The sequence below is a fragment of the Pelodiscus sinensis genome, chromosome 5, assembly GCF_049634645.1.
Source record: "Pelodiscus sinensis isolate JC-2024 chromosome 5, ASM4963464v1, whole genome shotgun sequence".
NCBI classification, from domain to species: domain Eukaryota; kingdom Metazoa; phylum Chordata; order Testudines; family Trionychidae; genus Pelodiscus; species Pelodiscus sinensis.
In genome coordinates this window covers 56,121,193-56,139,778 of record NC_134715.1, presented here as the reverse complement: position 1 = coordinate 56,139,778, position 18,586 = coordinate 56,121,193, and the positions used below count along the sequence as shown (strand labels likewise).

At 43.2% G+C, this 18,586-nt stretch overlaps 1 protein-coding gene across 12 annotated transcripts in view; it reads right to left on the bottom strand.

Moving 5' to 3' along the window:
* Positions 1-1,061, bottom strand: part of TMEM131L (transmembrane 131 like) — a 121,059-nt gene extending 119,998 nt beyond the window's left edge. For all 12 annotated transcript variants that reach the window (XM_075930079.1, XM_075930083.1, XM_075930082.1 and 9 more), the window contains exon 1: positions 735-1,061. In XM_075930079.1, the coding sequence (XP_075786194.1) occupies positions 735-858 (124 nt within the window). In that variant the 5' untranslated portion in view covers positions 859-1,061. The remainder of the gene's footprint in view (positions 1-734) is intronic.
* Positions 1,062-18,586: the final 17,525 nt, after the last annotated feature.

The following is an 18,586-nucleotide window of genomic DNA, read 5'->3' as shown; positions in this document are numbered from 1 at the left end:
ACTCGCGAGAGAACTCTTAGAGTGACATTTTAGGTTTCTCTTTTCACCAGGGCTGGAGAAGGGGAGATGGGGGGGGAGGGTGTCCATATTTAACAACCGCACAGCCTGCTGGTGACATCTGAAGTGGGCAGGCAAACCTGGCACATAAAGGTACCTACGGAGCCAATTTGCAGCAGCGGGTAAAGATCATCATGTGTCTAGCTCAAAACAGGGGGTGGCTAATCCTACCCCGAGGAGCCTCTACTGATTAAGGAGGAGGATCCCTTCTCTCTGCAATGTCAGTGCGCGTTGCACGGTACAACGGAGGAGTGCGAGCCACAAGGATGTGGGGCTGGGGAGGGGAGACGGCTTATTTGGCTGACACGCTGGCTCGCAGCTTGTTACAAGGTTACAACTGCCCAGTGCATTAGAAGACGGGCAAACCCAGGACTCCAGCCCCAACAGCAGAGGCACACACAATGCTGCAGGAAGCCGAGCCCTCCTCATTCTTCGCCCCCTCCCCCCGCTGTCGGGGCTGGGCACCATTGCAGCCAGCACAAAGCTCGCCTCGCAGGCACAAAAGGATGGAGGGCAGGGGCACGGCTCGGCGAGCCCACGCGATCCTGCAGTCGGCGCTCGAGCAGGGCTCTCGCCCGTGCACAGCCTCGCCTGCCCCCAGTGACAATAGCCCCCTGCCCCCGCCATGCGCGCATTCCGCCAGTCCCTCGCCCTCCCGCGGACTTCCCAGCGCCTACCTTGGCCCTGCGCTTCCCCCGGGCGAAAGCAGGGTAAGAGGACCTGGAAGACGCCTAGCAGGAGGTTCACGGCCGTGGCTGCGCGGCAGTAGCTGCCTTGCTGCGGGTAGCGCAGCCCCGCCATGCTGCTCCGGCTGCTCGGAGACTGTGTGGGCTGCAGGCTGCTGCCGCCGCCTCGCTCCGCTCTGCGCGTGTGTGCCACAGCGATAGGGAGGGCTGGGCGCCGCGCGGCGAGGCGGGGTGGGACATTGACAATGAGAAGGCAGCTCCACGCGGGCCCCGCCCGGCGGCCGCCGCCGCTGCAGAGCACATGGTCCGGAGGCCAACCGCAGCGAGCCTGGGGGCACGCGAGAGGCGCTCCTTGGGGGTCGAAGGTGCATCTTCAGCCAGCACGGACTGGACCAAAGCTTGCTCGCCTTACTGAGGCCGTGCCCGAATCAGGCGAGCGGGACGGGGGCCTGTTGTCTCAAACGAAGGGAAATCCAGTCACTCAACTCCATTCTCCACGGGGTTTTAAAACGGTAATGCATGCAAGTCTCCCCCCCCCCCCGTGCATACATTTATACACGGGCGGGGGCACAGGGAGTATATATCTATATCTATATGTGGCATGCAAAATGCACACACACGTTTATACTGAAAAATAGTGTGCACCACCACTGCACTTGCATTCCAGCTAGTAGCATTCATAAACAAATGATCGGGGTGTGCGTATGCCATATACACCGTAATTTGTCTTATTACTCACCATGCTGCTGCCAATGCAAAGGGCATTCTTCTGACCTGGTGCAAAGCAACATATTACATGCCAACAGCAGGTGATAGCCTTTTAGTACTCAATGATTCTGCCCATATTCCTCCCAAAGCCAGTCTCCAACAGCTAGCAGAGGAGTGTTTAATTTTGTGTGCGTGTGCATGCACACATGTATGCATACACATGCTACAGAGAATTTTTATTGCCAATTAAAACAGCCTGCATAGAAATCACTAAAAGAATGGTGGTTAAAACTTACAGGGACTTAGAAGGGAAAAGGGAAGTATATTTAAATGGCCTCTTGCCAATTGTTGTGTGAGGATATCCGGTGAATTTGACAAGCTGTCACTGAGGGTGACAAGACACTGACCGCTTCCAGAGGACTCAGGAGTCTGACCTCAACATAATATAAAAAGGGGGAGACTTCATGGTAAGGCTTAGGTTTATAACAGGTGTTGACAGAAATAGACTAATGCACAACTCATGTGGAATGTTGACAACCTCACTGTCAGATGCAAAAGCCATGGGAAACACTTTCCTGCAAAGTCAAACTATCGAGACTTACCTCATTTCCTGTTAAATAATTCAGAGAAAAATCATGCTGGTATTTTCCTATGGAAACCAACTGTTTATTTAACTAACTATATAATAAATTCTGGATTGCTCCACAGTTTGTGTACGTGATTAGAAATATTTCTCATTGCTTAAACTTCTGATCCTAACGCTGTCAGACATGGAAGATGATTGAAAGTCAGAGGACAGAAGTGATGCAACCACACACTTGTCAAGCAACATTTATTATTAAAATTAGGACTAGACAGTAAACACTTCTAGTTTTATTACCTTTTGAATATCTTGAGGACCAAAAACTAATGCGGTTTGAAAAATGGATTAAAAGAGTTGGCAGAGATTTTTTTAAAAAAGGAGAGTCTGGAGAAGGAAAACATAGCATGAGGAAGCAAGGAAAGGTTGGTTCAGCCCACATCTGCTGACCTTCAGGGCAGATATTCTTAAGAGGGCTGCTGAAGAAGCAAATATTTGGATGTAATGTTTAGAGAAAAGGCAAGAATTTGGTTTATTTTTGTGTTACTTAGTATTATTACCTATAAAGGGGTTGCTGTTCTTGTTTTGTTCTATTGTGTTTTTGAGTAACTGTCATAGGCAACTAGGCTATGTCTACACTGGCCCCTTCTCCGGAAGAGGCATGCTAATTTCAAACTTTGGAATAGGGAAATCCGCGGGGGATTTAAATATCCCCCGCGGAATTTAAATAACATGTCCGCCGCTTTTTTTCTGGCTTGGGGAAAAGCCGGAAAAAAGCGTCTAGACTGGCGCAATCCTCCGGAATAAAGCCCTTTTTCGGAGGATCTCTTATTCCTACCTGAAAGACGCTTTTTTCCTACTTGAAAGTAGGAATAAGAGATCCTCCGGAAAAGGGCTTTATTCCGGAGGATCGCGCCAGTCTAGACGCTTTTTTTCCGGCTTTTCCCCAAGCCGGAAAAAAGCGGCGGACATGTTTATTTAAATCCGCGGGGGATATTTAAATCCCCCACGGATTTCCCTATGCTGACTTACCTGATTTGCATCCCTTTTCCGGAATTTGTGGCCAGTCTAGACGTAGCCACACAGAATCAGAGGCAGCAAGGGGGGGCGGGAGCCAGTGCCCATGAGGAGCTGGCTTTAAGCAGGCTGCCCATGAGCACCGAATCCACCTGCCTCCCCACCCCTGTGCTCCTGCCTCTGATAGAGAGGCAGCAGCGCAAAGGGTGAGGGGGACAGGCTGGAGCTTCTATACATAGGGAGCTGGCTTTTGGCTCTCCGTGCATGCCGGCTCCGTGGACCCGCCTGCCCCCCTTGCTACCTGATAGCAAGCAGGAGCTGTTGCCGGAGGGAGCCGGCTTAAAAGTATTTTCAGTATTTTCATAATGCTTTTAGATTAGTCTTACTTCCTCAAGAGTTAGGGTTTGGGAGTGGCACATAATATTGAGAGTAAGTGTATAAAATGGAATACCATTATCCTTTAGTTTAACAGTCCTACGTATGTATAATACTGCACTGTTCTGGTTACATCTGCAGCAATTTCACAGCCAGCTCTCCAGCTAAATCTGACCTACATAAGCTACCTCACTCCCTGGAGTTGCATTATTTTATTTTGTACACTGTTTCACTTCAGTGGCCTACTTGCAGCCAGTTAAACAACACAGTAAGCATGTCTGCCCTGTAAATATAGTCTTGTCAGCTGCTTGCATAAAATGGTCACAGTTTCTGCTGATTCCAGATCTCTCCTTACATCTACAGCATGGCAAATTTTGAAAGCACACTTTGTATTTGAATGCCTTCAGCGATTCAGAAGTGGATGGAGAGTGTGTTGGGTGCAGGAAGATGGAAAAGAAAAGCCACTGTCTAGGGATGAGAATGGGTAATCTTACACTTACCTGGTAAAATTTACCAGGTAATGGTTAACCAGTTCCCTGGGAGCAGTCCCCTACCTGCAGCCTGCCATGAGCAGAGGGCTGCTCCAGCCCCACCAGGCTCCTGCAGGCTAGGAGCTGCTCCAGCTGAGCTGGAGCGGTACCCTACCTGGAATCCTGCGTAGTCAGTTAACCAGTTAAACGTTAATCTAATGTTTAATCAGTTAACTGATTAATCAGACTTTTACATCCTTTCCACTGGCCTGACCTTAGTAGCTCTTTTTGATGGGCCATCACACCAAGGAAGTGATTCTGTGTCTGAGAAATTAGTTCCTAAACTGCAGCCAATAGATTCACTTTACTCATCTTGGGAAAAACAAAATACTATTAGGCATCAAAATGTGGAACTGTTTATAAAAGAAAATCTTTCTAAGAAAAATACAGCATAATGGTCTGTGGAACTTCCCGAGGTTATTTATTAAATGTGTTAATCTGCTTTCAGAGTTCCTGTACTTAGAGATCTGTTGAAAATCTTACATTGTCTATAAGAAAGAACATGTTTTGAGACTAGTCCTGTACTTGTTTTTCCTCTGAAGCAAATTCCCAGACTGGCGTACTTTAAGATCACCTCCTCTGATTGATTTTTCATCACAATACAATACACTGTTGAAATATTTGTTTATACTGTTGTTTCCTTTATCTTTGAACTATGATGAAACTGCTGCATTTTACTCAGGCTATCCTGAAGATTCTTTTGTGAAATATTGCAAATTATAGAACAAATATAGTAATGAACCTAATTCTGCAATTCTCATTCAAGTACAGTTCTCCTTAACTTCAGTTTAGGATGACCACCTAGAATTCAAGATAAGTGACAGTTATATGAAAAATATTGGAGAAGGCTAATTTTTAAGAAACTCTAGTCCATAACATGGTTTATGCAAAGCACAAAATCATTTATTTGTATCAATGTATTATACTTTGCATGATTGTTGCTTGAAAATACCCTGATCAACTTCTTAGACGCTCCCACTAGAAGGTAGTTGTGGAACATAAGATATATCCCTACAAAACATAGGACAACCACTTCAGTGGGAGGTTTCCTAAATACAGAATGCAAGTCTAATATCCAAAATGGAAAAAAAGATATAGAGGAGACAAGAGCCGTTATTTGTCCATAACCCACTCTAACCCATATTCAGTAAAAAAAAATGACAATTTTACAAAAAGATGGTTAGATAGTATTTCTGGTTTTTAGTCTAAGGAAGGATGGGCTTGTAGGGAAAACACTTCAGTAGAACTTGAGAGATCTAGGTTCAGTTACCACCTCTGCTTCAGACTTTTTGTGGAACCTTGAACAAATCATCGAGTGTTTGATTCTGCAAGATTCTGAGCACACCAGCCCTGATACTACAAAGCTTAATTTTAAGTATGTGCATCATTCCATTGCAGTCATTTGTCACTGAAGTCAATGTCACATTTGTCACTTGAAGTGAAGCATGTGTTATAGGGCATTGATGGACTGGGACCAAAAAGGCTCAAAATCTTGCAGTACTGAGTCATAAAATTCTCTAGGCTCAGTTCCCCTTTGTTGATGGGGGTAACATTCCCTTTCCAATCTTGTCTTTTTAGACTGTAAGCTTTTTGGGTCAGAGGTGATCTCTTACTATGCTTTTATACAATGGGTCTCTGCTCTCTCTTGGAGTCTCTATGCATTATTGTAATAATAAAACAGCAAAAGTCTCTCTTCTCTCCACTCAAAGTGACCATTGTACCTTCCTGCTTCCCCCCCCCAAAAAAAAGGGGGGAGGAGAGAGAGAGAGAGGTGATCATTTCTTGTTAGCAAAGTTGGGAAATGTCATTTGTGATGGGCCGGTGCTAATTCTTTTGAGCATTAATTCAGACTGATAAGACTGCACAAGACAAACCCAACTCTTGCAGCGTAATTAGAGAAGTTCGAATTGTTTCTAAAGCCTCATGCTGGCAGAATTTTTACAATTAATGAACAGTTTTCCCCGTTGGGGCTTGCATGAGAGAAAACGTTCTTATCTTACAAACGCTAACTGGGTCAGCAACCTATCATCTGTTTAAGAAAGGGAAAGAAAACAAGCAAATCTGTGCTACACTAATAAACTATTAATGACAATGTGGCTCATTGCTGCAAATGACAATATCGCACACTTGTTTATAAGCAGGTTCTCTTTTGCCAATTTCCTTGGACTTTTTTTTTAAACAAAACTTCAGTTAAATGTATGCAGATAAATAGCATATTTACCTGGCCTACCTTTCTTTTTCCTTATGCTTCTTTCACAATAAATCCTCTAGTAAAACAAATCTCTTACCCAGTATCTATCTACATGGTCACACTAAAGACTTGAAGAATATAGGACCATTTTGGATTACTTAGATGCAATAGCTTGCATAATATAAGAAAATGCTTATTATTTTGGTTACTAGGCAACACATAAGCACTTGCTTTTGAAATCCCCATGAAGAAAAATGTATCTACCCTAACTTTTTCTGCCTACTTTAAAATAGGTTTTTAAAACATCTTAAATACTTTTAATTTAAAAAGTAAAAAACCATATACCAGGTAATTCAAAGTACACACATGCACACACCCCTTTTCTTGTTCTCCTTTCCCTACATTCTGCAATATGTAGTGTTTCCACTTGAGAGTGAGGTGGATCCTTACACACAGCGGGATTTTGGAGGACTCACCATGTTGCAATAGCGTTCAAAGCTTTATAAGCTTCATTTAGTTTCAGAAAGCCTGTTTGAGCATTGTCTGTGCTTAAAGAGGCATTTAAAACCAAAGTGAAGCTTTGAAAGCTTCAGAGACAACAACGCTGGACCCAAATCCACGAGTTCCCCCATTAGTCTTTGAACTGATAGCACCACGTGGGAAACAATACTTGCTGATCTCAGAGCCCTGCAATTCCTGGGTACAAAAGGGAGAATTAACAAAAAATTAGGGATAATTATTGTCTTTGAGTTTATATTACTGAATCATGCATGTGCATTGAGAAAAGAAAGGAATGCTTAACTTGGAATCTTCTCCTCCACTGCATTTTGTTCATGTATTTATTCTCTCTTTTGGCACAGATTTATGACACAATTATTGTTATGTGCCTTTAAAAAAGACTACTATGAAAAAAAAAGTGCATCCTTTGTTGTGCTTATAAAAAGGTATGAAATCCACTCTCGGGACTATGGATCTCAAACATTTTAAAGCAATGTTTGAGGTCAGGCGTTCTATAACTAATAATTTCTATTTCTCTCTCTATTTTTCTTTTTGTTGTTTGCACACATCACTTCAAAATTATTATTTTCAAATCAATTCAGTCATTTCAAACCACTCCCCAGCCACAATGACAACTATACAGTCTATAAACTGGGAAAAAATAGCCTTGAGAGACAGGTTGTTAAATGTTACATTTTCTTTAAAGTACTCATTTTTAAATTTACACACATGCTTGCTACAACTTCTAAGCATGTACACTCCTTTATATAAGCACATAAATTAAACACAAACAGATATAATCTCAAGTCATAGAATACTAGGACTGAAAGGGACCTCAAGAAGTCATCAAGTCCAGTCCCCTGCCCTCATGGCAGGACCAAATACTGTCTAGACCATCCCTGATAGACATTTATCTAACCTACTCTTAAATATCTCCACAGAGTCAAGAGGAAAATACTCCAACCTACTAAACCCACTGCCTTGAGGTGATAGCCCTCTTTAATAGGCAGGCTGTACCATACAGGCTTTGAAGATCAACACAGTCTAGTTCTGTTGGACCAACCAAGGAACTGAATTTTTACCCATAAAAATCCAAAGTATCAGGCCCTGTTTGCAAGAACTTCCCAGCTGAATTCAGTTGCTAGGATGGAGGATCAGGAAAGAGGTTATTGCTACAATAGCCAAGGCCCAACTTTGTAAATGTAGAACATTGTAAATGAAAATCAACTCCTTGAACTGTACCCAGGAAAAATCAGATGGCAGTGCAATCTATGGAGAACTGGTGTTATACTGTCACTACAAGAGGCACCACTTATGTTTCGGAGTCAACATGCTGAACACATTGGCATAATCCCACTTGAAAGAAACAAAGCTCTGGATAACTCTGCCAAGGCCTGCATCTACAGTGAAATGCTGCAAATTCATTGCCAAAGGAAAGTGAAAAAAACTCCTCGCTATGCTGCTGTCAGGGAATTTAGAAGCAGACAAGGAGCTAAAATCCACAGACTAAAAATCATATTGATCAAAGTTGAGTATTTTGACTGATGCAGTATAAACCACATTTGGTCATCTCTTCTGGATGAGATCCCATTCCACTGTGGCACCTATTTCATTTGGTGTCTGCTTCAAATTAAAAGCTCTAGACTAGGGTGAAGAAAGTCAGGCCCGGGGGCTGGATGTGGCCCCCGGCTTGCCCGGATCTAGCCCTGGAGGCTCAGCCCCCCAGTCCCAGCATTGGAGAGCCTGCGCTGGTGCTCCCCAGCCCCCCACCCTCCTGCCATACAAGCTCTGGTATGAGAGGGGAATGTCTTTCTCCTTCTGAGTCAGTGAGGCGTGTTTTTTGGTTTTGAGAGAGTTTTTATTGTTTTTTCTGGGGGGAGGGGGTTCACTTGTGTGCAGCTGCAGCCCCCGACTGATTTTTCTGTGGGTAAGTGGCCTCTAAGCCAAAAAATGTTCTCCACCTCCACACAGTGGGTTAAAGGAGAGCATACACCACCTGGGTTAGTGGAGGAGACTAGAATTTCTTAGTTTTTACTTTTCAACTAAAATGGTTGGGAGGGGGAAAAAACCCAAATAATGGGCCAGGTAAAATATATATTCCCTTATCTCGTTCTTTGAAATAGCTGGACAATTTTTCACAAACTTGAAGGAAAAAAAAAAAGCCTGAAGCAGTCACCTGGCATGGGAAATTTTAGTCTGAATGATTAAAGCTGCACAAATGTATAAGTTGCTGAAAAGAGAGTCTTATAGAACTTATGGGAAACCCTAACTATAAGTGGTGCTACTAGCTCCATATATAAATACACCTACCCATTCCCGTTATCCCCCCTCAATGTTAAAAGACAATTGAGATTCCAAAATAAAGCAACTGCAAATTGGAAACACCAGTGTTAAGGTTACTTATGCAACCTGCACAATAGAGGTGGGTTCTAATTTTGTTTCATATGTTTAGGTACAAGTGCAATAGAAACAGAGAAAATTGATTATAATTAATAATAAAGCAAAACTCCCATGTTACTCATTTTGTCTAAGGGTATGTCTATACTTCATTCCTCTCTCTTTCAAGAGGAATGCAAATGCAGACACCCAAAATTGCAAATGAAGCGGGGATTTAAATATACCGTGCTTCATTTGCATAATTGCGTTATTTCGATCTATAATGCGATTATGCAAATGAAGTGCAGGATATTTAAATCCCCACTTCATTTGCAATTTCGGGTGTCTGCATTTGCATTCCTCTCTCTAGAGAGAGAAATGAAGTATAGACAAACCCTTTGTAAAAAGTCAGGACAGGAGCCAGAGTGATTAAAAAAATCATAAGACAGGATTTGAGGGTTTTGACTGATATTTGTTCCCCTATACAGGGTAAAAGTTGAGTATGTTTACTTCTTTTGTGGTTTAATTCAGTGAGCAATTACAAGCACAGCTCCAAAAACTGGAATTTGTAGGTTGACAGAGAAATAGTTTAAATGGACTAGAAGACTATCCCATGAATCATTACAACCAGCTAAAGATGGCCACCTCTGGAACAAAACACGCCAACTGTTTAACATTGCCACATACAGCTGGAACAGGAAGTGAAGTTTCATATCCATTTGAAACTACAGGGGGAATTTAGATAAATCATAGGTTGACTATAATGAAAAGTACCATGGAATTTTTAAAGGAGGCCAGGTACTTGCCTTTAAGCCAGTTAAAAATAGCAAAGTGCGCCCTCACAATGCTGGAGGGTATTGGTTATGCTATGTATACACTCAAAATGGAAAGTACTGTCTACCAAATCAGTATCAACAACTTCCAGCACTCAGGATTTTTCTTGGGTATTTCCCTTTTAGTGCCAAAACGATTCCACGCTGTTGCTCTGAGAGGTCTAAAAGGATCACAGCCTAAGAGGGTATGGATGCAGGAATAAATTCTCTTTGTGGATTCTTAAGGTAATATTTATCTTAAACATTCTGTTTTCTCCACATGTTCTGAATTCCAAGAAGACATCAGGAAGATTCTCATATGTGGGGAAAAACAGACTACAAAAACAAATACTATGGTGATCAACTGAAGATAATTTTGTCCACAGGTATCTGGGCCATTATTACATATTATAATTTACTATCCCTCAGGACTTGCATCTCACGTCACTGTCATGTTTTGTATTCTAGACATAGAAAATCCCACAAGTCCCACAATAGCATCCTTGGTAAATGGTGACCATTTAATGGCAGTCACTGTAATAGAGAGTAAGGTTATCGAAATTCTCCTTAATGGGTTCAATACCACTCTTATTGAAAATAATGTGTTTAATATTGACTTTACTAGGTAGAGAAGTGGACCCAGTATATAAAAAAAATGAATGAATGAAATAAATGTTTGCATTCCCCTCATAGCAGTATTAACCATTTTTGACAAAAATGTTGTGTATGTAATTCCAGTTTGAAGCTCAGTATAATTTTTAGATTTTTAACCAAATTGGTTATTTTTAAATTGTTTTTTCCCCTAAAGAGTCTTTTATACAGCTGAGTAGTAACCCAGTGAGACTATGTTAGCTCTTAAAGGGGATATAAAGCACAGCAGGATCTAATTACCTGGATAAGGAGGACACGAATGTTTTCAAAGTATTGAAGGGGCCGAGAGCAGAGCTGGACTGGCAGCCAGGAGCCTGATGGTAGGAAGCCTGTCCAGGGCCTGGAGTGGAGTTGGCACCAGGAGGGCAGCCCAGGTGGCCAGGAAGGGAGCCCAGCAGCCAGGAGGCTGGTGACCCCCCAGGATATCCCGTAGAGTGTGTGGGGAAGGGCCAGCATTGATCTCCCCTGATATAGCAAACTCATTGATTTGGGATGGGTCAAGTCCTGAGGGTGCTGGACAGGGAGGTCCAATCTGTACTTGTAAGTCATTTGTATCTGGCTGTGTGTAAGTTTTGTAATTTCCATTCCATTTTGTAATTTTCATTATCTTTGCAGACTGGTGCAGTGCAGGCACCCTCGTTTAATGCCCTGGCATGGGAGAGCTGTGAAAGCATCACATTCTACTTCTGTGGTGCAACTGGGTCACTTGATTCAGTAGAGGTTGCCTCTAGCTAATTATGGAGCAATATTAAAGGACATTCATCTCTTCTGATTTTCATTGGGTGGAAGGCTCAGAGATGTGTCATGGCCATTCAGAATGTATATGTCTGAGGAAGCAGAGATATCCTCAATTCCCTCTAACTGGGAATCAGTCTAGACTCTAGACAAATTAAACATTTTAACCTCTTCCCAAAGACACGTGTGTGTGGGGCGTATACACACACAGACACACGGAGTACATGTAGGGTTTAAACAGAATTTTGATGATTATGGGGTACTCTGAAGACTTCATTGCCCAGAAATGTATTCATTCTTTTTTTAAAAAAATGTTTGTGCAAGCCAGTGCAATAAAAGTCCCTTTAAAATAGCATTTTCACTGCTGTGGCTTCATTAAAAATAACTAACTACAGGAGAATTGTTTTTTTGGTGCATTTTGTTTTACTTCATTGCTCCTCTACCCTTCCCCCACACACTCACTAGTTTGCCATACCAGTTTGCTCACTGACATTATCTTCAAGAGTACAAAAAGAACAGCTGGACAAAAAGAGGTACATTTTTGACACAGTGCTTGGAGAATTAGACATGCAGTTCCTATTGACGACAGGAGCTTTGTGCCTAATTCCCTGCATACCACACTGAAAATTTACTCCACTGTACCCAAAGACCATATAATGGCATTGGGGATAAAGGGTAGCTTGACATTACTTAACAGCCCTAGAAAAATGTCAAGCAAGGAAACTTCTGAAAATGTCACCAGCATTTCCTGCACTTAACCCTACAAAAATTTGTTATTATTGTAAATTACTTGTTCATATCCAGAACTGCTTTAGTTTCAGGCACATAGAAGAAAGAAAAAGATCAACAAAGAACATTTTTTTCTATCCTGAATCTTTCAATCTATCAGTCTATTTTACTAATAATATATATTCTGGATAAACTTTGTATGTACATATGGTGCGCCATTTTACATACAAAAACATCCTATTGTTTTCATTGACCTATAGGTGCACAAAGATTTGCATATGATGAAAACATCTATTTGTGAAAATATTATCCATTCGATATGTAACTTTAGGGCTTTGTACATTCAGCTTTATGATGCATTATACATTATACTGATTACATACTTGACTTACATGGTTTCTTATTTTTTGGTTCACTGGAGCAAGCAGTTAGCTTTTACCTCATTCCTTAGGGATATCAGGTTACAACTGATGTTATTCCACTCATATATAGTTACCCAGAGAGGCTTATTAAAATGCATATTTTCCATTGATTTTCACCTCACCAGAGTCACTTTTAATGCCACTTTTCTTTTCTCCACTTATAAGATGCTGTTAACAAGCTACTAGTTTAGTCCCAAATGCAAAAATACAAGCAACAACAAATACCCTGTGCTAATGAACACTATTCTGAATTCAAATTAATTGTGGATATAGTCATTATTGGTCACAAAAATGCCAGTTCATTCTAATTTATTAAACTTTTAACATATCCCTAAGGCTAGAATTATTTTTAATGAATTAGTTTTTGGAGACGCACATAAGGCTCCAGCCCAGTGAGAGTCACTGTTAATGGTGAAAGCATAATACAGTTCCAAGCATTCCTTGATGCTTGATCCATTGCTACTGATCCAGAACATGTGTTATCTCATACCATAAAATGTCTCCAAATCTCTACCAGCAGGCTATGGTATGTACTCCAGTATGGAAGTTCTTATATAATGAATTACGGTCTAGGAATTTGCTAGCCATTTTCTGATTAGAAACGGGAGAAACCATTATTGAAACTTGGGGGGGGGTTCTTTGTGGGTTCTTCCCCCCAACCCCCCCCCCCCCCCCCCCACTTTACAGCCATTGGGTAAGTTGTACAGGTTTGGGGAAACCTTACCTTTATCCCATCTCTCACTGGAACTGTAATGACTCCTTTTAATAATTTTACCTCATGTTAGATTTTTGTCTTGCAAAAATCTCTGTACACATGATCCTTAGCTCCACAGCTGTGACAACCCAGAAGGGCAAATCTGGGTACCCACTGATGTGGTTTTGTACAGCTCCTGCAGTGTAAAGTAGCCTTAACCTACCTGGGGATTCTTCTGGCACATGACACCTTTTCCTGCTCTTTGCAAGGCAGCAGGAGTGTCCAACACTGCCTGTGCCTTGTAGTTCTATGACTGTGAAACTGTCTCCCTCCCCACTCTGAACTGCCCCAAATGCCTCCTCTAAGGATATGGTCCACTTACATAACTGAACTGTGCAGAGGACAAAGGAGCCCATGTGATATGAGCAAGATCAGGCTCCTAGTTTCTGAATTCTTCAGGTCAGGGATTAGGTATTCTTGTATTAAATAACATTCATATTATCTGAACTCTTATTGCAAGTCTCATGAAGTTTATTAACTAGAATTAATGCCAAAATACCAGCAGACTGTTTCATTCCATTAATGATATTTATTTGCAGTAGTAAAAACAAACTATTTGGTCTCTGGACCAGAGCCGTAACTAAGGTTTTCCGCGCCTGGGACAAGCTACTAAGCTGTGCCCCCCCCAAATGATAACATTCGTAATTTTTTGTATTAATTTTATTAATTGCACATGTTAATTGCACATATATTGAGATTGCAAATAGATAATAGTAAAGATATAAATGAAATAATATTTCAACTTTCTAATTTTTAATTTTGCGCCCCTAAATGTACTGCGCCTGGGGCAAGTGCCTCACTTGCTCCACCCTTGTTACTGCTCTGCTCTAGACAATTTTATAACCATAAAAATCCTGGGGGGCAGCTTATCATTTTCTCAAAGAGTACCCTAAAATAAAGAGTGAGGAGTTCCAAAATTCTATACCACCAACATAAAAATGCTCAATACACTAGGGCCGTGTCCAGACTCAGGGGTTTTTTCGGGAAAAGTAGCCTTTTCCCGAAAAAACTTCCCCTGCGTCCAGACTCAAGCCGCGTTCTTTCAAAATTATTTCGAAAGAACGCGGCTTTTCTTTCGATGGCGGTAAACCTCAATTTACGAGGAAGAACGCCTTCTTTCGAAAGTTCCTCTTTCGAAAGAAGGCGTTCTTCAATGTAAATAGGCCGTCTTCGAAAGAGAGAATCCAGACTCACTGGGTGCTCTCTTTCGAAAAAGCGGATTTCTCTTTCGAAAGATCCGCCTGCAGTCTAGACGCGATCTTTCGAAAGAGGCTCTTTCGAAAGATGCTTTCGAAAGAACCTCTTTCGAAAGAAGCCTGCAGTCTAGACATAGCCCTAGTCTGCAATTATATTTTTTGGCTTACTTAAGCACCCAGCGTTAGAGAGTGTGGGGCTAATGGTCTGGCAGTGCAGAAAGAGGCAATTACATCATGTGAACACTGAACTCATAAAAATGACTGACCACTTCATTTAGAAATGCTATTTAAAGGTATTAAATTGTTTGTTGGCATAACATTTTCCTCACCCATAATGGACTGAATAAGGAGGTGGTACATTATTCAACTCAAACGTCTAAATTGCTGTCCCATTGCTTGGATTTACCTATGACTATGAAATATGGATAATCACAAAATAATTAAACATCCTCAGCGAGTAATGGTTCCCCCCACAGAAGACCAAATAAACGAAGGCAAAGCAGAGCCATATATTAAAAGCAGGCAAAAAATGTATAGCCAGTGTTATTCATTTATAATATCACGGAGGATAATTATACCTTTTAAAAGTAAAAGGTAGGAGGCGAATACATTTATTTTCTGTAAGTAGTAAGATGTGATTTACAACTCAGACATGTTTATTTCCTGTCATGCTTTATAAAGACCTGGGCTGGGGATATTGATGCATGATCTCTAACAAGCTAGAGAAGCTTATTAGGATCCATGCTAGCTCATGAACTGTCAGCAAAATAGCTAACTAATACTCCTTTGCTTTGTGCAAATGTAGTATTGGAACACTACATATTTATGAAATTCAAAGTAAATTTAAAAAATTCTTAATTTATTTAACATAAACCAACACATAGGGAAGAAAAAGAGGATACCCAATGTAACTTTGGCAAGGGAAGACACAATGTGGATCACACCAATCTCTTAATATCATATCAGCAGACACTAAAACGACATCATCAGCCTCAAATCTAGTCATTTCCAAAAAATAAACTAATTTCTAATACTGCTCTATATTCTATATTCCTCTAAATCAATGTTGAGATCATTTTCATCATATTAGTCAATTATTATTATTGATAATGGATGTATTCCAACTTGGTCTACATCAATACAGCCAATATCTTGACTGTCAAATATGCAAAACAGATTTGTGATGTAAAGAAAAATGAGATTTTAGTATAAGAAAAAGAAAAGCTGAATAGTTCAAATGTATGGATCCATTGTATTCCAGAGTTTTCTTTAATATTGGCAGGCTCTGTTCTTCCAGTAGGGGATAGGGCCTTTACAGTAAAGATGGTAAAGAAAACTTGTTGCATTTTTATCTAAAATATTAAAAGCTGAAAAGCATTAGTCTCAAACTAAAAAAGGATGATTACAGGCAGTCCCCGACTTACGTGGATCCGACTTATGTCGGATCCGCAGATACGAACGGGGCTGCCCCAGAGTACATGGACTGCGGGACCTCGCGGTCCTGCCGCCCGTATACTCTGGGGCTTTCTCTGCGTCTCCCTGGTCTGCAGACCAGGAAGACGCAGAGCAAAGCCACGGAGGGGCTCGGGCAGCCCAGGGACGCCTGGGCTGCCCGAGCACCCCCCCCTGCGGCTTTGCAAAGCCGCGGGGAAGCCGGCAGCGGAGCAGTCCAGGCACGCCTGGGCTGCCTCGCTGCCCGAGCCCCCGCCCCCCCGCGGCTTTGCAAAGCTGCGGGGGGGCTTGGGCAGCGAGGCAGCCCAGGCGCGCCTGGACTGCTCCGCTGCCGGCTTCCCTGCGGCTTTGCAAAGCCGAGGGAGGGGCTCGGGCAGCGGGGCACCCCAGGCGCGCCTGGGCTGCTCCGCTGCCGGCTTCCCCGCGGCTTTGCAAAGCCGAGGGGGGGGCTCGGGCAGCGGGGCACCCCAGGCGCTCCTGGGCTGCTCCGCTGCCGGCTTCCCCGCGGCTTTGAAAAGCCGCGGGGGAAGCCGGCAGCGGGACAGCCCAGACGCCCCGTGGCTGTCCCGCTGCCGGCGTCCTCAGAGGCTTTGCTCCCCGTCTCCCTGGTCTGCTGGTCTCCAGCAGACCAGGGAGACGGGGAGCAAAGCCGCGGAGGACCCAGGCGGCGGGACCGCGGTGCGTCTCGGTCCGCCGCCCGTGTCTTCCTGGTCTGCTGGGGTGGGGGGTGCGCAGCTAGTAGCCCCCCCCCCCGCCCTCAGCAGACTAGGCTTTTCTCCGGATGCCTGTGGCAGAGCAGCTGGGGTGCTGCCGGTTGGTCCCGCAGCGCCGCTCTGGGCGCTACTGGTCCAACCCAGGAGCACCCCAGCTGCTCTGGTCCTGATTCTGCCGCTGCTGGTCAGTTTCAGCAGCGGCTGAATCAGGACGCCTGGGGCAGAGCAGATGGGGTGCTGCTGGGTTGGTCCAGTAGTGCCGAGGAGCGGCGCTACTGGAGCAACCCAGCAGCACCCCAGCTGCTCTGCCCCAGGCGTCCTGATTTAGCCGCTGCTGAAACTGACCAGCGCTGACTACAGGAAGCCCGAGGCAGAGTTGCTCTGCCCCGGGCTTCCTGGAATCAGCTGCTGATCAGTTTCAGCAGCAGCTGACTTGGGGACGCTTGGGGTTCTTAAGTTGATTCTCTATGTAAGTCAGAACTGGTGGTCAGTTTCAGCAGCGGCTGAATCTGGACGCCAGTTCCGACTTACAGATTCAACTTAAGAACAAACCTACAGTCCCTATCTTGTACGTAACCCGGGGACTGCCTGTAGTTGTTACTTTAGTAATTAAATCATAGAAAAGTAAGGCTAGACAGGATCTCAAAAGATCACTTAGTGTAGTCCCCTATGCTGAAATGGAACCATTATTTTAAGACCATTGCTGACAGGTATTTACCAACCTGTTCTTAAAAGTCCTCCTATGACAGGGATTCCACAACTTACCTTAGAAGCTTATTCCAATGCGTAGCTAGGTCATACCAGGTGCATATGCACCACACTATCCAGGTAAAGATGCACTATGCATATACCTGGTCTCCCCTCATATGCTCTGAGAGTGCCACAAACAACTATATGGATTTCCTAAATGACCTAATGAAGTCTATATAGAAAGCTCAAGACCTCCTTACATCTAGGCTGTGTCTAGACTGCACCCCTTTTGCAGAAAAGGGATGCAGATTAGCCACAGTGCAATTGCAAATGAAGCAGGGATTTAAATCTTCCCCGCTTCATTTGCATGAACATGCAAACATCTTAAAATCAGGAACAAGGGATCTTTTGGAAAAGGCTTTATTTTCCGAAAGATCCCCGTCTAGATTGGCGCTTTTTTCCGGCAAAGCTCCGAGCCGGAAAAAAGCGGTAGCCATGTTCATGCAAATGAAGCGGGGAAGATTTAAATCCCCGCTTCATTTGCAATTGTGTTGTGTCTAATCTGCATCCCTTTTCTGCAAAAGGGGTGCAGTCTAGACACAGCCCTAGTGTATGCAATACCCTCAGTCTATCACTAGTATGAGATTTAGGATAAAAAACTAGAAGGAAGACCTCTTCTGGTAGGTGGAATTGAGAGACCACTTTTGGTAGGAAAGCTGGGTGTAGCCTCAGCTGCACTTTTTCCTTTGGAAGACTGTGTACAGTGGTTCTGAGGATACGTCCCCTAACTAAGACCCTTGTCTCACTGACGTAACAGCTACCAGGAAAGCTACCTTCATAGACAGATGTAGCAAAGAACACTGAGCCATCAGTTCAAAGCGTGGACCCAAAAATTTATTGAGCACCATGTTCATGTCCCAAGGAGGTACAGATGGATGACAATACGGGTACAACCTGTCCAGCCCCTTTCTGAATCACCTTTCATTTGCTTGAAGATCTTTATCATGGAGAAAAACAAAGGAAAGACTGGGGAAAAATGAGACTAGGCACTTACTAAGCAAGAGCTAGCTACAGTTTCAACATCACCACAGACAGTAAGAAGGAACTGAGGGAAGGTAGGGTTGGCAGTGGTATATATGTACAGATATACCAGCGCCACTCTTCGGGTTTCCACAGCCAACTGTACGGGAACTGCTAAAGGAAAAGTTTCAGACGTTCGTGAACACAGTGCATGTACACCTGAATTGGAATCTAAGAAGAACTGCCATGTCTCATTAACTCCTTTTTCTCTTACATTTTCTTCTCGTGGGACATTACCTACCAGTTCTCTGCTTTATTGAAATCCAGTGTCCTTTCTCTGCTATTCTCATTACTTCCTTTCCTTACAATCATGTAATCAATCACATTATAATCA